General features: G+C 38.7%; 1 protein-coding gene across 1 annotated transcript in view; it reads left to right on the forward strand.

The window, feature by feature from the left end:
* The window catches only part of GLP1R (glucagon like peptide 1 receptor), a gene marked incomplete at both ends in the record, with an annotated part of 85,979 nt that overhangs the window by 42,951 nt on the left and 20,968 nt on the right, over nt 1–22,060 (forward strand). The window contains 4 exons of the mRNA XM_084283419.1: nt 12,063–12,172; nt 14,950–15,056; nt 18,620–18,773; nt 20,340–20,499. Coding sequence (XP_084139545.1) covers nt 12,063–12,172; nt 14,950–15,056; nt 18,620–18,773; nt 20,340–20,499 — 531 coding nt within the window. The remainder of the gene's footprint in view (nt 1–12,062; nt 12,173–14,949; nt 15,057–18,619; nt 18,774–20,339; nt 20,500–22,060) is intronic.

Genomic DNA, 22,060 nt, shown 5'->3' on the forward strand with positions numbered 1-22,060 from the left:
TTTGCTAGTCTCCATCTGGTAGTAAACCAGAAAACTCTAGAACATATGCTGCTCATCTCAAGGGTGTATATATAGGAACTGTTGGGAAAAATAACTTTATAAATAATTTACAGATAGATATTATTGACATGTGTCTGTTGTGTACTGTGTAGCAATGCCATTCTACATTTTATATATTTAAAAATATGAAGTTTATTTTTAGATAAATTGATGTTTAACTTTAGATTGAGGTGCATGCAAATAGAGCACGAACTGTCAGCTGCGATGAGTTATATGACTTCATTTAGGGACTGTGAAAAGGTATACACTCTGATTCCTCTTCTACCACAACCAAAATGTGTGTGTCCCCCTTCAAACGTGTGATGGGAACAGGAGACTTTTGATATGGCTGAATGTTGAAGTGCACCTACCAGAAGATAGGGACAGCTGCATGTTGTTCATATGGCAGGTACAAGCCTGATCACCTCTAGGAAGAATGTGCTTTTCTGCGCTACTGAACTGAACATAAAGGCTGGACACCCTTGCTGTAGGTGTGACTGCATCTTTGAGATGTAACGTAGCTGGCAAGAAACTGCAGGATTTCCAGCATTTTCTTTTTCTTATAACTGTATAATGTTTTTGTTTTGTTAAAGTAATTGCTTGAGATGTGTCAAGGATATCAAGGCACATCTCTGCATAACTGGGCCTTATTCAGCATCTGCTTGAGAAGTTGCCTCTAGCTGATGTGACTGCAAACAGGTCCTTTAAGTGAGAAAAAAAACATCACATCCAGCTGCAAGGAAGCTATTAGACTACCTCTGTGCTTTGCCCATGCTACTCTAGCAGATTGCTTAACTAAGCAGACAGGTTTAAGCTCACGAATTTCTTTAACTTCATCTATGCTGTCATTACAGTTCTTGTGTAATTGAAGTATGTAGTATCTCCACACTTTCATTTGTTCACAGTACCAGTATACTCTAAAGGAAGAGACCTCAAACCCTTCTTCCCATTACTTTTGTTTTAAAACTGATTATCTTACACTTAAGCAGTTGCAGTTTTTAATTATAGTGGTCAAAGAGTAAACTGAAATAGTTAAGGGTCTGAATAAACATGGTACTTATGTATGCTAAGTAATTACATGCCTTGCTGAGAACAGGTTACTATCATTCTGGTTTACTTAAACATTGCTAATTAGTCAAAGTATTGATTTTATTTTATTTTTTTTCAAGTCACAAAGATGGGATAAACCATGAATACCTGATCCTACCTGGATAAGTTGAGAACATCTTGCTAGATGAGCCACGTGACCTACAGCCTCCTTTTTCTGTGATTCCTGGCATTTCACCTTTGTGTGATGGGAAATGCTCATCTTACATCCAATGTGTACGCGTTCTCTCACATAACAAATGTATTTCTGGTAGTGAACTTGAGGGGCTATTTGCTTGTCCCATGAACCTTAGCTGAATTCAGGTGAAGATGCTTATGTAGTTCAATCTGCTTAAATATTACAAATGTAAATATCTTATGTAGAAGGCAATCATGCTGTCTGCCTCTTGAAGTTATTAACTATGTTTGTATTTTTTCATATTTTTGATCGGCAAAGTAGTCAAGCAAAAATGTAGACTGACTTAAAAGGTGTCTGCATGTGAGTAGCTTAATTATAGAACATCCTTCCTTTCACGCCAGATTCACAAATGCAGCTTTTAACTTGAAAATGTTCTAAGCTGTACAATGATTGCACTTGTTAATTATGTACACAGCTTTACTTATTTGCTCTATTACCCTTTTCCATTTGAATGTCTTGCTGGTAACTTTCCCCTTGAGAGTTTTCTGTGGTAGACTAGATTTTCCCTCAGAGAACCTGGTCCCTGCTATGAATTTCGAAAGGAACGCCAAATCCTCCTCAAGCATGCTCCAAATGTTAACTGTTAGTATTCCCATACATCACTTTAAATTTTCCGTGAATAAGAATGAAGTTTTTCTGGACAGCATGTTTATGAGAGAACCTGGGTACTTGAATAGTTCAATGACAATAATAATGATAGTGGTGTCTGGTGTCTGGCCAGATTCATCTGACCTTTCTGGAACTAATTTACTTTCTGACAATTGGAAAAAGCAGAAGGCAAGAGAAGGATCAAGCGCTCATCAGCATATTTCCTCTGAAAGCAAAAAAACTGGCTTCCACACGCGAAACCTGCCTGATGATTGCCCTGGAGCCTAATGAAGCAAGGTATCAACAATTTCCTTTAAACAGAACTGGAGCATGGGCAAAAATGTGGAAAATACTGGTGTTATGTGGATGATGAATGACAGTGAGCCTCTCTAAGCTTTTAAAAATGTGAGGTAGCATTAGCAGTGGATACTCCAAGAAAGGATTGCACGTTGGCATGAAAATAAAAATTTAAGTCAAAAAGATTGTATGTCCATCCAAATACTTTTCAAGCAATGAAAATTTAGTGGAAATAAAAATGGAATATGAAACTTAAGGAAGATTACTAATGGAATGGTGTAAGAATTCCCAATTTTTAGATCAGGGTAGATCTCAACTTTGGGATAGAGAGATTGGTATAAAGATTAGTTGTAAAGGAAAGGTAAATCCAGACATAACACTAAAGTTTTAGTGACCTTCAGTAACTGTTGACAAGAGCGACGGTGATTTCTATAATGAAATTACTTGGTACTTTTTGTTTTGCTTATTTTCTTTTTCCTTTAAAAGATTGGTTTTACTAAAAAGTTTTTGCAAAATTTTGCTTGAATGAGATTTAACACAATAGAATAGACTTCTCATGCCCTTGCTGGCCATGGTAGGCTCCAGAATGGAGTGCAAAGGAGTATCTTGATTGCATTCCTCATCACTGTTTATCTGGGGTAGGAGAAGCTGCTTGGATATGATGAGGAGGGCTGGGGAACAGGTTGATGAGAAAGGAGATGTGGGAAAAGGTAAGAGGAGAGAGGCTGGAATCAGTGTGCTATTTGATTCATCTCCATTGTTTATGGAGGACAACAAACCAAAGAGCTGAGAGGAACAGGAAAATGCAGAATGAAGGGAGAGGATCAGCAACAGGTGTGTTGATCAGTAGTGCATGGGTAAGCATTGCAGCAGTAGGGAGGGTTGGAGGAATAAAGCTGAAGAGGAGAATCAAGGAGAGGAACAGGGGAATGCGAGTGGAGGAGAAAGTGGAATGGTGTGACAGCAGCTGAAAGGAGATGGGCAAAGAAGGCAGAGGGAAGAGGGTTGGGGAGGAAGGCAGACAAGTGTTGGTGTTAGGGTATGTCTGCTACAGAGTCTGAAACAAAACATCAGTATCCTCATGTTGTGTAACAGAGAAACCCAATGGCAAAATGTGTGAATATACTGATGACACGGGGCAGTGTCCTGAGCTGAAAAATCAAGGGCTGTGTTTCTTCATACACCTGAACTAGTTGATTGTTGGTGTTTTTTTGTTTGTTTTGTTTATTTGTTGTTTTTTGTTTTGTTTTGCCTAGTACTACCTCCTATAATGGTCACACAGCCTGCATCTGTATAATTCCAGGTCTGCAGAGTGTAAGAGCTATTTCCATAGGAAAGCAAGCTTTTACCAGTTGATACAGTTTTTCTTTACAGCTTCATGCTCAGTTATACAGAGGTAAAACCTTTAACCAACGTGAGAGTGGACAGCTTGTTAAATAAAAATGTCTCCACTCTTTGAAATGCACAAGATGCCTCATTTTATTTGTTCTGATTTTAAGTATCCAGTTCCTTTGCTTCCTGTAGGTAGTGGGTAATACTTGTGGAATTATAGTTGTCTCTAAATGAAGTTTGATTCAATCCAGGTTTGGATTCCCGTTTTTTGTTTGTGTATCTTTATCAATGTCCATTGAGAGGTGATAGCCAGTGATTCAATAAACCTAACTTATGCTGTTGTTTTTGAGGATAATTAAATACCAGTGATTTTCGTATTGACAAGGATTGGCAGCTTGTTTGCAGTGCTTGGCACTGGTTTCAGCCTGTGTCTTCTGGAGCTTCATGTTTTGCTCAGCAGCTTCATCAAACAACTGTTTACTTGCACGCCTACTCACCTTTCCCTCCTAGCTATGCATATTTAACATACTAGTTATCTGTTGGTTTTTCTCAAAATTGCTTCTTGCTCACCACACATCATGCTAATGACTTGCCTAGTTGTTTCTTTTTCTTTTAGCTTGTTTTTCTTTCACTGTATGCAAGTTTTGTTTGTTAGTTTTTCTTATTTTTTTATAAATTCTTGGAACATGGACATAGCAGAGGAAGAGATCCATTTTACTCTGCAAAGCCTTCAGTTTTGTTGTACAGCCTTTTAAGATAACTTTTTATTGCATTTTTTTGCTTTATTTTAACATACTTTAATGAGATGTTTTATATTAATTACATTAACTTACTGATCCAATACCTTTAAAATGCAGAACCTCTTAGCAGTGTTTTTACAAGTTTATTTTACATTAAACTTCCAATCACGTTTGCTGGTGCAATAAATTTATTTCAACCCACTTTTATTTATTCTGAGAAACTTTTAATGGTGCTTTTTGGTATCTTACCAAACCTTCACAAAGCTGTACCATTATCATAAAGATTTGTTTTTCATAAACAGCCTTCTTTTATTACATTAATTCATGTATCTTTTATAGTTCATAAACACTCTCCATTATTAAACCTAATGCACACATACATGGGTGCATTTTTATGACTTGGTTTTTAAAGTATATTTCAAAAGGTTATGTTAGGTTTCAGTGTGGTCTTGCATAGTCAATACAGCTCTTTCTCAATACAAGTTACTCAGCTGAAATGCTTAGAGAGTATAATTGCTCTTAGGGTAATATTCTGTGTTGTTTTTTAGGATGGTATGGTTTGTTTGTTTTTTTAAGATATTAATTCCTACCTAATGATATATAGGGTTACAACGTAATGAATACTTCATGATTTAGTGCAGTCTACTTTGCTCGCACAACATTTATTGGCAACCAGTATGGAAATAGTTCTTAATTATGAAGCTATATTCCATCATTTCTCCACAGATTTCTTATTCCTTCACTATACAGAATGGATCTGTTTGTGAGATATGCAGTAAAAAGAACTCTTCTCTGAAAGATCATTGCCTCATTAACTGTGAGAGTTTATGTTGAGTGAGGCAAGATATTGCAGAGCTGGCAAGGATGATCCCTTCACTAAGAGAACTGAATGTCCATGCAGAACAGATTTTGTGGCTGCATAATTTTCTTTGTTGTATAAATCTGGCTTTTATATATGACTAGAATATGCACTTCATTTTTGGAACTCTGGGAACAAATATGAGAAACCAGCACTCTGTGTTCATTAGGAAGCCGAATTGGTGGTTTAAGAAAACAATGAATTTGTTGGCAGTATGTTTAAATACAACTTGATGTCTCACAGTGGTAAAGAGGACTAATCTCTTGTTAAATGACCCCCCTCTATTATTCTTCACCCTGAAGAAAAAAAGTGGGGAGAGGGAGAGAGTATCAGTGGATTCTGGGGGGGAAAAAAAAAAAAAAAAAAAAAGCATGACTGCATACATAGAAACAGTTTTATTGTCTGGAATTAAAAAAATGCATAAATAGGTTTAGGTTAGCATTTCTTAATTCTTGAGTGATTAATCTTGTAACATTAATATAATTTCAATTTGAATATTTTAAAATGAGAATTTGTGTGCAGGCAGTATCCCTTGGGTGATGCAAGACATCACCTCCATGAGCAGAGTCTCTGATTCTTCACTTTTGGTAGCACAGCACAAAATTCATGCACTGAGGTCTTACTGGGCATGCAGGGTGGCCTTGTACAGTCCATAGCATAGCCTGCACTTGCTTAATTGGATGTCCCCTTGCAGCATTTAGAGGTATCTGTTAGGTCTATGTAAGCTTGCATCCATCTCTTGGTAGCATGGTGGGTACATGACTCTCTTTTCATTGCAGTATTTTTATTTTATTTTATTTATTATATTAGATTTACACTGAAAGAGGCTGGAGGGGTTCTTAGATCTCTTGGGTTAGGAGCTAGTGATGTTATATTCAGGTCTGTTTCCCCACTTACCCAAACTGTAGAATATAATTGAAAATGAGTTTCTTCCTGCTGCAAGAACTTGAAATGACCACCAGCTTTCTGCCTCCAAGACAAAATGCAAGACATATCTGTTTGTCATTGCTTTATCATCACTGAAACGAAGAAGTTGAGATGACTAATACTCTATGAGGGAGCAGGAGGAGTGGGAAGGGGTACTAAATAAAGTACTTGTAGTTAAACTGCTTGTTGAGGTAATATAATTTCAGACGTTGTGGCAGCAAGCCCAGCATAAATGGGCATTTAGATGAATGTGGTTCTTGGACAGTCGTGCAGGCTGGAGCTCCTCCTGCTCCCTAGAGGCTTTGTGTTCAGGCTGCTCCTTCGTGTCGTATTTCCAGCTGCATGCTCACAGGCAAGTGCATGAATCTTGGTTTTAGGATGTGTTCGCAGTACAAGACACCAAGGAGTGTCTTGTACATGTGTGCCTACATGACACACAACTTTTTCACACAACAGTGACTCCTTTGAGGTGAGTAGTGCCTAGGTCAACCCTTTGAGAACTGAACAGGGCTTTTGGGAGGTGCAAACTCCTATGTTCAGGTAAGCTGCTGTCCCCATCAAAGGGCATTTCTCTCACTTCAAGAAAAAAACAGTCTGCTGGAAGACTTGTGGTGCTCATATACTGCAGAGTCCCCTTTTTATGGAGAAAATTGTTATCTTCTCCTAAACATTTACTCCTGCTTGAAATAGAGAACAGCTATTAACAGAGGAGGGTTCTATAACACTTTATACACAGCAGCTAGGTGAAACTCTTGGTCTCTTGTCCTTTTTCCAATCTCTTTTCTCTCTGCCTGAATAAATGCGATTGGATAGGACATGCTGTAATTTGTTTTTAAAATGAATAATGTTCCAGTTTATCCTCAGGGACAGTTAGGTGAGTAATCTCACACTGACCTTGACACACTGATGTTATAAAAGGCAGATCAGGTTGGTCATTTTAAGCAGAGAAATCATTTAATTTGTTTTTATTTCTAGTAAAAGGAGGCTAGTAAGGAAAGGTTTGTGAGCCTTTTGAAATGTGATAACGTATTTCCCCCATGTGTAAAAGTGTTTAGCTAGACATTATGTTTGATTTGATTTGAAAACTCATCAGAGAGCAAGGTAGATGATGATATTAACTTCAGTGCTAACTCTTGGCCTCTCCTCTCTGTCTTTTATCATTCTACAGAGCCTGTTTTAGGTATCAATCCATATTTTAACATGTAATTTTAATGAGGTGTGATTGACACTGTTCAAATAAACTGGCTTCATTAAGCTCCTGTTCCAAAGGTTGTGCAATTTTGTCAGTGAATGCATTAATTTACAAGTTAAATAAAATCATACTCCCCATACGGTGGCTGTAGCTTTTATTTATTTTTGTTGCGGAAGATGATAGCCAATTCTAGAATGTGATAATTAGTGTGAGTTGAAACATTGACTGTATGATAATGAAAAGCATTATGATACTGGAAAGGGGTATTGTAGGATAGCAAGGAGGCAGTAACCCCCCAAACATTCTAAAAATGTTATTCATTACGCTAATCTGTTCAAACTGAAGCTGGTTGTTGTACATTTGGTATTTGCACTTCATGAAAGGTAAGAGGGCTTGAGTCACTGCAGAATTCAGGCATGGACAAGTGTGAATCACCTCTGACTAAACCACCTGCAAGCAAGAAACTAAAACTGCTCAGTGACTGACCTGGAAGCTGTGTGCATGCCTCTCTTCTGTCATGGCACACAGGCATTTTCTAGCAAGTCGTCGTCGGTTTGCTTCTGAATGTATTATTAACTGATCTTTTGCAGTAAAGGCTCTATATGAAGGCTAAAGGACAAGAGACTCCTGCTGACTTTAGAGCTTTGGATCAGGCCCACGCAAAAAGAAGATACATACACATAGTGTCCTTTTATCATTGTAGGAGATTGAAGATAGGACAAGGAGTAATGGTTTTAAACTTTGAAAAGGTAAATTTAGATTATATATTAGAAATAAATTCTTTACTATGAGAGTGGCGAAGCACTGGAACATGTTGCCCAGAGAAGCTATGGATGCCCCATCCCTGGAGGTGTTCAAGGCCAGGCTGGATGGGGCTTTGGGCAACCTGGTCTGATGGGAGGTGTCCCTGCCCATGGCAGGGTGTGGAACCAAATGGTCTTTAAGGTCCCTTTCAACCCAAACCATTCTATGATTCTAACATCTCTGTCATCTAAAGCCACAATCAGCTGTGCAGAGGGGCAATCATAATAAACCCACATGAAAAATTGTTGTAAGAATACTGTATTTGTATATACTTACAACCATAAACATAAGTACCTTTAATACAAACCATTTGCTTTCCTTAAGATAGTATCTTGAATCAAAATGCCCGTGATTCCTTCAAAATTAGTTGGAACTGCTTTCACTAAGCAAAGGTGAGAACTTAGCTTGTATGTTATTAGTTTTAATCAAAATTTCATTTAATAACAAGATCTGAAATCTCCACTTAGGGTTTTTATCAGTTGCTATGCAGACATAGCAGAACAGTTTTAGGCACTGAGACCCTTCTCTGCCCCTCCCTTCAGTGAGGCATGACCAGGGAAGAGCATCAAGTTAAGGCAGCATCTCTTCTGAGCTGTCAGTCACACATACAAAGCTTTTTTTCATGTTTATGAGCAGTAGAAGGTGGCAGCTTGTGATGGAGTCTGTTGACAGGTGGATCAGTTGACACTGACTGGTTGCCCTGTGCTTCTAGGAAACTGAGAGAAACCTGGGTGGGACCAGGAAGGGCCTGCCCTGAAGGTGCGCCCTGCAGCAGCCGTGATGCATGGAAGCTGGGGCTTGTGAGGCTATGGCCCCTCCTTTTTGGGGGACCCCTGCAGCTGATCATGTGGCATGTGAAGACACCAGTGTCCCATTGGTTGGGTTTGTCTCCTAGGTCCTGCATAGTGCTGGTGCTGGATGAAGGGTCTTGTGTGCAGTGCGTATCCAGTGCCAAACCCTTCAGGGCCCTTACAGTCAACCTGCGCTAATGTCATGCGAGGTCATTGGTGTTTTGCAACAACTGAAAATAATATGTGTCCATAGTGGAGAGACTTGATTTCCCATTCCTGAGGGTAGTTTTTTGCCTCCAATACATCACCCCTGTACCCTCTTTATGTCATGGATTGCATAGTCTCTCAGCTCTTTCATGAGCATCTCTCCATAAATCAACCAGAATCCTAATGCTGTCTTAAAGACTCAGTTGCCTTCCCCTTCCTTTCCTTTCCTTCACTTCCTTTCTCATAAATGATTCCTGAGACAAAACATACATACACTCTCGCATTCATGCATGTGGTCTCATCTATTTAGGATTTTTGATTTGATTGAATCTTTTTGCTTCTTAAGACTCTTCCTAAATATAGACAGATCTTTAGTTGCTTTGGGTCCTGTACTGACCACTGCTGTCTTGGCAAGCAGTGAGGCTAGAACAGCCTGGTGCAACTGGCTTGCTGCTACCCAGAAGACCGTAGCAGCCCTCAGTCCCATTTGTTCTTGACTCCTAAATATGGCAAGAGCTCTCCTTGCCAATATAACAGGGCTAGTCTCCAATTATCAAATGAAAGAATGTGATTGGTTTTCTTAGGTGAAAGAAATCTTGTACAAAAAGATCCATTAGCATAGTAAAAAATAGTCACTTCAACATAATCAAAATGCTTTTTTTTTATATTCTTTTTCCTTAACTGACTGCTTTTCAGTCTTTAATTTTAAGCTACATGACATAATTAGAAAAATTTCAATTCAAATACTTAAGTTACAAGATGATCCAATCTATATAAGATGGTGATAACTGACATTTGTTTCTCTTCATAACTGAAGGAATTGCCTTGTCTTTCTGTCTGATGGCAAATTTCATGTTCCATTTGCTTTTCTATTCACTAAACTTTTCTGTTCTCCAATAGGTGCCAGGCTTCAGCATACAATACATTTTCCTCTATATTTTTTCAAGAGAATTGATATCAATAAAAAGAAAAATAGAATTAAAGTGTGTCACAGATTGATTTGGAGAAAAAATAAATGCACCAAGGCCAAAGCTTTCATTTTAATTAGACCTTGACAGTAAGAAATAATTAAAAAGAAAAAAAAAAGTTTCACAGCTTCAGAGAATGTGAGATAATGTTTAGGGGAAAAAAAAATCAATTCTCATCTAGCAAGTTTTCTCTCTTCAGGAATATAGTGAAATTTGTTTTTGTGTGAGATTGTTCTTGTAGTAATTTTGTCTTATAATACTTGGTTACAGCTTATTGCATTGGCAGTCAGACTGAGTTTCGAAGTCCTATCACCATCCAGACTTTTAACTCCCTGGTTTTCAACTTCACTGGCTTCTGTAATAGAATATTTGCTGATTCCTGATTCCTAGAGCTGTCTTTGCATAGAAGTTTTAGATGGATTGCTTCAATTTGATGTCCATTAAATCTTAAATGGAAAAAAATGTTGGTTTCCAATTTGCTATCCTCCATCACATGAGATATCCTTAACATTGTTAATAGTTGTCAATGTGTAAGTGCACTGGCCTAGTCCCTCCTTCTGTTTGTGTTTAAACATATGCAAACAGAAATGCTGAAAGGGAAAGAAAATCCTCCACCAGGCATAACTTTATTTTTACGTTATCTCAAAATACATTCAATACACTAATTACAAAAGCAAATAGACTATGCTTATCAAAACTGTTGTCAGTTGCCATTTAGTATACTAATTAGAAACAGCCCATTAGAATATCAAAGTCTAGATTATTTTTAACACATCATTCTTTACTTACAGCGCCTACTACTAATATACCACTGACAAAGAATTATTGAACAAATTACAAGCTGTCAGCTAGTATAACAACCCAGTAGGTTATTTTCGTAATTACAAATAAATTTTAATATTTGAACTTGTGTTAAATGCCAGAACTTTCCATTGAAGAGAACAGCCAAGCTCTAGAGAGTTCCAGCTGGAAGTAAGGATGGGGCTGCCAAGAGGAGGCTGTTTCAGCAGGCAAAGATGGAATTGAGCAAAAGCTGAAATCCAGAGGTGTTTGGTTACCCATGTCAAGTTGAATTTAAACTCAGCTCCTCATACCTCAAAATATAGTGTCTGCTTCACAACATTGCCCTGGTTGAGACTAACGCTGGTGAAGGGATTGACCCAGCACTATTTATTGAGGTGTAGCTTCATAACCCAGAATATGTCAGTTTGCTGGGTCAGAACTGTAATTAGCAAGGAACTTCATTTGCAAAGCCTCAAGCACCGTTACCCTTAACTATGCACTGATATTGGGGCAGCTCCAGGTTGCTTGTGTGCAGCAGTAAGAGTTGTTAGGCTTCCCCAATACTTCTAGCACCAGAGAGAGGGTTTCCTTTTATATGCTATGGTTGAGTTCTCCTCACCTCTTGTACTCCCATTTTGGTGCCTCAGTCTGGTGTAATTTTATTATAAGCCATTTTGTCATTCCTGCTTTTACAAGATCAAGCTGCTAACAGCTTTTGAAAGGCATTTTATTTATTGCTGATTTTGTTATCCAAACATGTAGACAGAAGGAGTAAAAAGACTGCATGGGTAGTTTAGGCAGAGATTTATGGCTTTGTTTTATAGCACAGGTGTTTGCGTAGGCATTTACATTTTGGGGAGCTAGTGTTAGTATACTTTCTCTGAGGTTTCTTTATTCATCAGTCTGCATGATTTCAGAAAAGAATCAGCACTTTTACTCTTTCCACGCTTTCTCTTCCCTTTGAATTTTGTAGCTGAGGCTCAAAATTTCCAAAATTTGTGAGTCTTAAACTCTGATATTTCAGAGAACTGGAATGTACACCTGTTGTGAAACACATACAAAGAGAGCATCAACTGTTTGAGATCGTTGTTGGTTAGTGTTTGTCCAGACACATGTGCCACTCATTGCCCTTGCAGCCACATCCTTGCAGGCTACTCTTGTTCCTGGGAGGAAGGAAAGTTGCACCAGCTTGCTTCCCTGTGTTCAGGCTCCCCTCCAGCCAACTCTATGGCCCCTTTTGTTTCTGGCAGTGCTGCATGGGCAGGTGTACCGGTTTTGCACCTCTGAGGGGACGTGGCTACTGAAGGAGAACTCGACCCTGCCCTGGAGGAACCTATCGGAGTGTGAGGCCTCAGACCAGGTAAGAGTTTCTGACGCTGGCTGCTGCTGTTGATTCGAACCAAACAGAAAAGGACAAAATTATTCATTGATGCCCACACATTTTTAACCAGTCAAAGAAATCTTTTTTTGACTTATTCTGGGTGCCTCGTTTCAATGGGCCTGGTAATATGGGACCACGCATCTCCTCTTCAGCAAAGACAATGTATGAGGTAGATGAGCCCAGGTTCAAATGTAGGTGGAACAACCAGGAGATGCAAACTGGATGGTCCTTGCCATGGTGCAGGGAAGCCTGGCCAAATGCTGTGCTCAGCCAAGCCAGGCTCTCTCCCTACAGTGCTCCTGAGGAAGACAGAGGTCTTATCCACAACAGGGTAATCTCAAATTGGAGAAGTCATCTAGTATTGTTCCATTGCCTTTCTTTCTGTCGGTGGAATGTTGCAAGGATAAAATTACTGTTTGTCTTCTCTGTCCTGTAAGCAGCTATTAAGATGAATCGAACTGAAGGATATTTGTTTTTCAGCTTTGGATAGGAGACAGTTCCTGCTTTTGTGTGGGTGGGTGGGTTGGGGGAGAGTGTTTTGTGGCTTTTTTTTTTTTTTTTTAATTAATTTGACGTGGGCTATGGAATTAGGCTTGTCGGTTTATTTTCGTGCCCTAGTGGAATTAGCCTTGTCGGTTTATTTTCTTGCCCTAGTGCTTTATACTCTGCAGGGAGCTGAGACACCTGGCATCAAATAAATGAGAGCAAAGGGATTTTGGTCAGCCATTGGCGTCAGCTAGTGCCCTGCATGTGTTCCCATGACGTGATATCATCACAACTATAAGCCTCCAAGGGTGATCCTTTTCATTGTATAAATTGGGTGTACGCTCTCCACCCCAGCATGCTGGGGACTATTACATACCTAGCCAAAACTGTTCAAGTATATGAAATTCCCAAGTGCCACGTCCCAAGAGGGTGTGTCCTCTGGAGTACGTGGAACTCAGTGTCTCATTCTTCAGGAGGAATAGATGGCTGCAAGCTAGGAGGAAATGGGAAGAGATAATTTCTAGTTATCCAAATACATAAGATTTAATTTTTCCCTTTAATTCACAGTCTTATTCCATGTCCATAGCACATTCTGGGGTACCCAAGCAGAGAACATTATCATACTAGCTAGTATAAGCCTGATCAATTAACTTTTCCTGGTTTGCCATTATGCTTTCTTCCAGGGCTGTTTTGGGTCATACCAAGGAGACAGATACCTAATGATAACGCTTGGTCATTTGGAACCTACCTCCAAATTTCTATGAGCTGATCTGGATTTTGAAAACCTGCATGCATGGTTTCAGTTCCCAAATATGAATAGCTGTGTTTGCTTTTCTAGCTAATGTATATAGAGCCCCCAATAACCTGCTTTACTATACCTCTTGTGCACAAAGACGAGTTTTTTTTTATAAGTTTACTGCATATTATAACAGTAGCTAAAACAGTCCCAAGGGTTTATGAGCAAATACTTATAAAATAACGTGATTTTCTTTAGGTATGAGATGTGTTTTTGATCTGTGTATGAGATGTTTTAAATTGTCAGGCCTCAGTAGTTTGCCTAAGCTTCTTTTTGTTGAGCTTTGACACTGAAGAGATATTTCTTTTCTCTTCGTAAGACAGCTCTCATATCATTCCTTTTAAAACATTAACCTATCAAATCCCTGAAGAACAGCTTGTATGTTCACATTAAATTCTCCTAGCTGTGCAAAATGCATCTGAATAGCTGTACTTATTCTTGAAGTACAAGGAATATATTCCTTTGTACGGCACAAATCTTGGGAGTCATCTGCTTATTCAGTAGCTTGAAGTAGGGAAGTAAAATGCCTGAATCTCTTCAGACAAAGATATGTGCTTAGAAATGGGCTAGAATAAGAGAACATTAGTGTCTCGGAGTCAAAGCAACAAGCCTGTGTTATATTTCAGATGTGCCCATAGCTTTTCAGACAGTTCTCTCCCTAAAGATTTTGTCCAGAGCTTTCAAGCTAGGGCTGAAGTGGATGCATCTTCAACAGGAAATCCAAAGAGAGCTGCAGCCTGAGACTGGGACTGTCGGGAGGGTGCAAGCATCCCTGCTGCTCTGGCTTGCATCAGTTCATTTACTCTCAGGCAGTGCTGTAACGTGTAGTTCATGAGTCCCTTCCCAGGAGGTGGTATAGTTGAGGAAGAAGAGGGATAATCTGGGGGCAGAGAAGAGTTTAGTTATATGAATGCAAGGCACACTTTGCCTCAGAGCCAGCAAATGGGACCTGGCTTGTTTTATTTCTAAATATAACTGAAAGAACACCTCCATTACAGCGGTAAGGTGACTGGCTCAATGTGTGCAAGTCTGAAAACATAAGCTTTGCCATTTTTACTGCAGAATTGAGTTGTGTCTGTTCTTCCTGCCATCTGTTTAACACCTGCTTGTCTGTTAAGTCATGCTTCTCCAACTTTATTATCAAATAATATCACATGATCTATTTTCTAGCCTGGCTGCAAAGTCCAACTGTTTGACTGAACACCTGGGAGCATCTGGGGAATTCAGATTAAATTTTTATTTCCTTAGAACATAGGAAAAATGGAAGACTTATTTGATGAATGCATTTAAACTTGAAAGTAGGAGAATGACTTCTGGGTGTCATTAAGAAAAGTTAGAAAGCAACTGGGAGGAAAGAACTGAAGCCCATGAGCTCTGTCTCTCCCCTCAAATCCCCCTCACTTTTTTTTTTTTTTTTTTTTTTTATATATATATATACTTTTCTCCTTTACTTTTCTCCTTTATATGCTCTCAGGATGCACCAGAAGAACAGCTCCTGAATTTGTCCATCATATACACCATTGGATATGCTCTTTCCTTCTCTGCCCTTGTAATTGCAACTGCCATTCTTCTTGGATTCAGGTAACTGGCGAAGCTCTGAACAGAGTGGAGAAAGGTGTTATGTTTTTCTATATGATAGTATCAGACTGACAGAAACTTTTGAGTTTTCCGTTCTTCCATCACCTTATTTCTCTATCTTGTGTTGCCTCTGTGTGCTTTCCTACCATCATTTCTTCTCAAAATGCAAGAAAAATTCCTAAGCTGTTGTAGTGTTACTAGTATGTCTGTGGATATGCTTTTTTTAGTTGGATTTTTTTAATATACATATTTTTGATTCTAATTAAATTGCCACTGGAAGAGATGGGAAAAGAGAGATTCCAGCATTCCCTCATGTTGTCACCTTGGACGTGGGGCACTGGTATGGAATGTGAGAAGTCATTCGGGACAGAGGTTAACATCTTGCTTTATGTGGAATTACCCAGAACATAAATCTCAGTCTCAGTCATTTCTCAACAACCATGTGTATGGTGTATTTCAGTACAGAAATGGATTTTTTACACAATTTCTCTTTTTGGAGAACTTTCAGAAATTATTTCTTTTGCAGTATGGAAGGGAAACTAATTACGAAATTTGAAAATTTTCTATGAAATACGTTGCTGTCACCTGGTCAGTTTGGCATGCTGGATTCATCCTGGTATGCACCAATGAATTGCACGAGTTACCTCAAAATTAAGAGGTTGCTGGTTGCACAGCCTTCCCAAGTTGGATACATACTGATGCTACATTGTGTAGGTTTGGTTAAAAAACAAACAAACAAACAAACAAAAAACCCTTTGGGCTCCAACAGAACAATCTCTCTTTTTCCTTCTCTAAATGCAATAGATATCTCATTTATTTCAGCCCAAAATTCCTGTGGTGTGGGGATGCTGAGCACAGGAGACTGATATTTAGAAAACACAAAGACGTGAAACTAATCTGGTGTGGAAGGAAAAACTATTTGTCATGCAGTCCTGCTCCTTGCTGCTGTGTGCATCCAGGTCCCATCATCCCTCTTACAGGCTGGATGAGGCTGCCTCTGAAGAAGTATATTTCCCCATCTTTTGGTTACTCTTTCTTGAAATCAGGTCTGGAACTTATGTGTCCTGGTCCTTAAGAAACTTTTTTCCCTGACTAAATATTTCTCATTGCCAGTTAATGATCATTTGCCCTGGAGGCAGCACTCTGTTAGCAAGGCAGTCCCTCTCCTTTCCTCCCTCCTAAGTGTATGTACCCCTCATGTATTTGAAAAGATCAGTTGTACCTTCAGCTTGTAATTGCCAAAACTAAAATAACCCAAGTTTTATACTACTGCACAACACCTTTTAGCATTGTATTATCCCTCCTTCCAGTGGAGAATTGTAAGGCTATCTCAAAGATTTAAAATGACTGCAGGAATGTAGAGACATGCTCACCTTCTGAGTGCTGTGTGATGATAATTATGATTTGTTCATGTAGTAGCTGTGCAACTTTGGGACTCATCCGACTGAACAGCATATGGTCTTGAATTCTCCAAATGTCTCCCAGGATAAGAGCTTTCTCCTTGTTTCACCCATCAATGACACTTTTTGAATAATCTTAGCAGCCAAAATGTAAAGGTCACAGAGCACAACCATATACGTACTGAAGGAAGGTTGTGCATGTTTTTGGCAGGAAACCAAGAGCAACTCTGTTGCAGATGACTGGTAAAAGAGAGAAATTTAGATGCTCTGACTGTTTGTGGAGAGATCCATTAGCATTTTTTCCTTTAACTGTGAAGTGAGGACTGGAAGAAATGTGCACAAGTGTGCATTTCTGATTTTGAAAATGAGTTTTCAGAGATGTTAATGGGGCTCAGAGTCTTATTACAACTATGCCATCAAACCATTTTGTGTTTTCCTGTCTAAATCATCAATCTGGAAACAACTTCTTCCTGGATCCCATAAAATACTTAAGAATTTACCCCTATGTGGGTAAATGCTTGTGGCCCCAGTAGTTGTGCAACCTCACCAAATAAGGATAGAAATTTAATTCGGTGGCACCAAAAGACTGATGTTATCCACTTCTGCAATAGAAGGAGTTAATGAGTTCTTAGACTGCAAAATAACCTTTATATTTGCTTTTAATAATGATTCAAGAGAGGAAGCAATATATCTCTAGTGTCCAATTTTGTATCTTCTGAAAGAAATGAAAGAAAAATCTGTAATTTCAGTGAAGCTGAATTAGCCCCATAACTTAATGACTGAAACAATTTGAATAACTTGCATTGCCTGCAGCAGAAATAGTCTGTAACTACTTGCAAACTATTTTCTTCAATTAGCTAATTTACATAAATTTGTCAATTGGATTTAAATGCATGGCAATTCTGAAGGGCAGCAGCAAATAAGTTTTAAATTAAAGGAAAATAAACATTTATCATAGGTAAGTTTTGAAATAGGCTGTGACCTTAAAGTGATGCAAAAAATTATATTTAAACTGTACATACACACACACATATATATATGTTCTCCTTTGTCTTAGTTTAAAAGTGATAGCTTTGAGACCAAGTAAATAGACGTGGACTATCTTACCCAAATTTATAGAGCAATAAAATCAAACATCTAAAGCAGAAGTTCACTGAAACTTCTTAAACTTCTTCTAGAACAATTTTTCTTGTTTTTTCTTGTTGTTGTTTTGTTTGTTGGGTTGTTTTTTTTTTGTTTGTTTTGTTTTGTTTTGTTTTTTGTTTTGGTTGGTTTATTTGCTATCTGAATTTTTTAGCATCAAAAAAAGAATTATATCCAGTGTAGCTTCCTTTGAAGCAAAGTGTGTATCCTTACAATGCTGGAAGAAAAACGTTTGTGGGTGAAGCTGGTAAAACACTGACAGCACTCTGCAGCTGGGTGCCATTTACATGACTGCAGTTTCCTTTGCTATCCCTTGATGTGCTCTTCTCAACAAGTAGCAATTTTGTTGTCTTTGCAGCTAGCTGATGAAATTCAAGAGGATTTTTTTTCTGTTTTGTTTTCAATTCTGAATGCAGAGGTGAAAATTGTGTTCCTTTTAGTTCCACAGAAGATACTTCCAATTCCCCTGGGAGGCAATTTGAATACAGGTTTTTCTCTTGTCACATTGGTAATTTACAGGTGGATTTTTAATTAATTAATTAATTAATTATTTTTTTCATTGTGGGAAGGGATGCTTGAACACAGCCAGAAGCTCTGCTGCACATTTCCTGAGCTTTGCCAAGGTAAACCTGTGCAGTGACATCAGGGTCAATTCAAAGAGGTTAGATACAGCATTATGTGAAGTTTGATATTATTATTTTTTTTTAGTCCTTTCAGATATTTCTTCTGAAAATGACTTTAATTTTACACTTTTGAAACCTTTTAAATAGTTTTTCCTAATGTGGTGATCTTTTCCCTTCCCTCACTCACCCTTAGGGCTTAAAGTTTTGAATATCTTTTCCTTTATAGTGATTTCTTCCCAAAGACAGTTTGAAATACCCTCAGCCATTCTTAAGTTACGGGATTTCCTCAGGTACCTCATGATTTTCAACAGGGTCCATTGTTCCCTTCCTCACTCCTACCCGTGATATTGCAGTTTTTACACCACTTGTGGGTCATGATCGATTCTTCCTTTTTTTACAGACATCTGCATTGCACAAGGAATTACATTCACCTGAACCTCTTCACCTCTTTTATCCTCCGTGCTATATCCGTCTTCATTAAAGACTCAGTGGTGAAGTGGATGTACAGCACAGCCACACAAGAACACCAGTGGGAAGGACTTATCTCCTTCCAGGTAGGGGCAGACACTGTGGTGGTTCTGAGGATATTGGAGTCATCACGGTGGTGTGTCTGCATCACAGCAGGTAATTTCAATTTGTACACTGAGGCTTGTCCAAAATGCTGTTTTCTTCAGTCCATAGAGTTTCTCTGAATCTTGTATCATAATGTATGTGGCTGTGCAAGCTGGGGCTAGTTAGAGAGTAGTTGGTGCCATGACATGTTTGCCTGTGATAGGTTTTCCCCTTCTAGATGGAACAAACACAAAGAGGTGGATTTTTGGCATATATACAAATGACCATTTCTTCTTCCCAAGCTGCAGGTTCTGTTCTTCAATAGTGACAAGAAGGTAGTCATTTTCCTAAACCAACACCTTTTGTGATAAGACTGTCCCTCTGGTATAATGACCAAATTAGTTGGTCATTCTTGGAGATCTTTATAATCTTTTAATGATGAAAAAAGGGATGCATCTGATTTAAATGCAAATTTAATTTTAGAAAAGCTTTGGAGCAACAAACTAATTAAATACTTCTAATCAAATGGAGAGGATATGCAACTCTTTTGTGAATATGATGAAAGCATGCCTTTCCCTCTTCAGATCTGGAATACAAAATGTAATTGAATCTTTAAAGAAAGGGATTTCCATTACATGTATAACTCTTGTGATTCTAGAACATGGGTGCAGTGGTTGCTGCTGGAATACAGGATTGAGGTCATAAAATGTATGTATTCTAATACATACTTAGTGCCCATCCACCCATCCTTTTCTGACCTAAGGCTTAAGTGCCAATACAACGAGTGAATCTCTAATGACGGTTGATTTCTTTGCATCCGCAACGTATTGGCTGGCAGAGAATAACACTGTAATGCTAATAATAACTAAGTGCAGGGTTTGGAAATGTTCACAATAAATTGTCAGTCATTTCCTCCTTTCAATAAAATAAAAAATAAAAAACCTGTGTACTTTCACACATGGTTCATCCAATAGTGGTTTCATCAGATCTGATGGATATATTAATTAGGTAATCAAGTTTCATCCTTATCTAAAGCCTGGCTGCCCACTTCTCTTTAATTTACCAGCCAAGAGAGATTTTGCACTTAAATGTGATGCACTGGACAGTATTGTGCTTCTATCAATTTTACTTTTTTTTTTTTTTTTTTTTTTGCTTTGGAAGATAGTTAACATTATGGAATGCACTATTTGCTCTTAAATAGAGAAATTCTCAGCTGCAGAAAAGAATATTTGGGGAAGTGAAAAGGTTCACTGATTGCAGTTGATATGGACACTACCTTTCATTTGTGATTCTTTTCATCTTTCTGTGCTGCTTTTCAAATTATAATCCAATGCATATTGAAGGAAAATACGGATTTTTTATTTTTTTTAAGGAGCAATGCTGTCTATCTGCTCTGTATAGCACACAGTGCTGGCCTCTGTCCTTTCAGTACTCAAATGTGATGAATTTAGCAAGTGTTGTTTTGAGGGGGAAGTAAGAGTAGGAGACCAAAAACAACTTTTGGGTTAGTCTGTTTTTTCTTGTAGCCCCTGTTGCATTCATTTGGGCTGTGCTTTCTTCCATCACAGGAATCCCTCATCTGCCGCTTGGTCTTTGTGATGATGCAGTATTGTGTGGCTGCAAACTACTACTGGTTGCTGGTGGAAGGCATGTACCTGTACACGCTGCTGGTACTTTCAGTGTTTTCTGAGCAAAGAATTTTTCGTCTTTATCTCTGCATTGGCTGGGGTAAGTTGATCTTTCCTTATGTCCACCACTGGCTGTGTGTACCAGCAGATTGTATGACAGGAAAAAGTACTGTGTGTCTATTGTAGCAGTGCCCAGTTCAAGTCCCACACTCCATTCCCTTTTTATTCCGGATCCTTGATCTTGCTTAGGCTGGGCCAGCACAGCTCCTGGATGCTTGCAGTGTAGAGTCTGTAGGTTCATAATGCTGGGGCTGTGCTGTACCACAGAAACAGCCCAAGCCAGTGACAGGCTCATGATACTTTTCCAGCAATACATCAGCTTCCCAATACATGAGGTGTGTGGGTGATTTCAGGTGAGCAAAGGCTGTTCTGAACTGCCCTGCTTCAGCTCCTGGCAGTTTCTCATTACATTCAAAGACATGTTAGCTACTTGTGGTGCAAAATTGCGGTGATATTGTATATCTTGTCAGGAACAAAGGTAGAGATGTGCTGGCAGCATGAGCAGAGGGATGCAATAGGGTTGACAAACAAGAGGCTGCTAGCAGGGTGTATTCAGGTTGCTTTTGTGGGAAGAGCAGGGCAAATAACAAATGTCAAGTGAAAGAGTTGTCAGGGTGCATATACCGTGCGACATGTGTGTCTGAGATTAAGGACTGTGATAGTGTGAAGTCAGTTCCTTAAGCCAGAGCTGCCTTCTGTAGAAATTCTAAAGTTCTGGTTCTTCCACTCTCTCATTATATGTAATTGTATTAGTGTTCAAGACTGATCTTATTTTTGAAATTATCTCCAAAAGTTTTTATTGCTTTCACTTTATTCCCCTTTTCCTGCCTCCCCTCACTCTGGCTTAAAGTAAATCCAGGTAAATACTGCAAGTGCTTTCATAGATACTAGTTTAAGCATCTAAATTGTTTTGACTGTCCTGTTTATATGGGTTTGCTAACTGTGAATATTTATTAGTGAAGTAGTCCACTGGTAAAATACATATAAATGGCTTACTGTGAATTGTTCGACCAATTATACTGAACAGAGATATATGAAGAGTAAGGGCTTTCTGACATACTGATGGGAATAACTAAGTGCAAGTAATAGCAAGTTCCTGCTGGAGAGTATTAGTTAAAAAAATTCCTTTTCTTCCATTGTTGTTTAATATAGGGCATACAGCAAAAGCATTTTATATAACCAAAGAATCATAGAATGGTTTGGGTTGGTAGGGACCTTAAAGACTGTCTAATTTCACATCCCCTGTCATGGGCAGGGACACCTCCCACCAGACTAGGTTGCCCAAAGCCCCATCCAGCCTGGCCTTGAACAGTTCCAGGGTTGGGGCATCCACAGCTTCTCTGGGCAACCTGTGCCAGTGCCTCACCACCCTCATAGTTAAGAATTTATTCTTTATATGTAATCTAAATGTATCCTTTTTCAGTTTAAAACCATTCCCCCTTGTCTTATCACTACACTTCCTGATAAAGAGTCCCTCTCCAGCTTTCTTATTGGCTCACTTTATTGAACTAGTTATGTTTTAATCACTCTACCCTTGATATTTTTTTTCTTATTATTATTTTTAAAGAAGGGGGAGTATCCTGAAACTTTGAAGTCATGAG

This window comes from Netta rufina (genome assembly GCF_964035555.1).
Source record: "Netta rufina genome assembly, chromosome: 3".
Taxonomy (NCBI): Eukaryota; Metazoa; Chordata; class Aves; order Anseriformes; family Anatidae; genus Netta; species Netta rufina.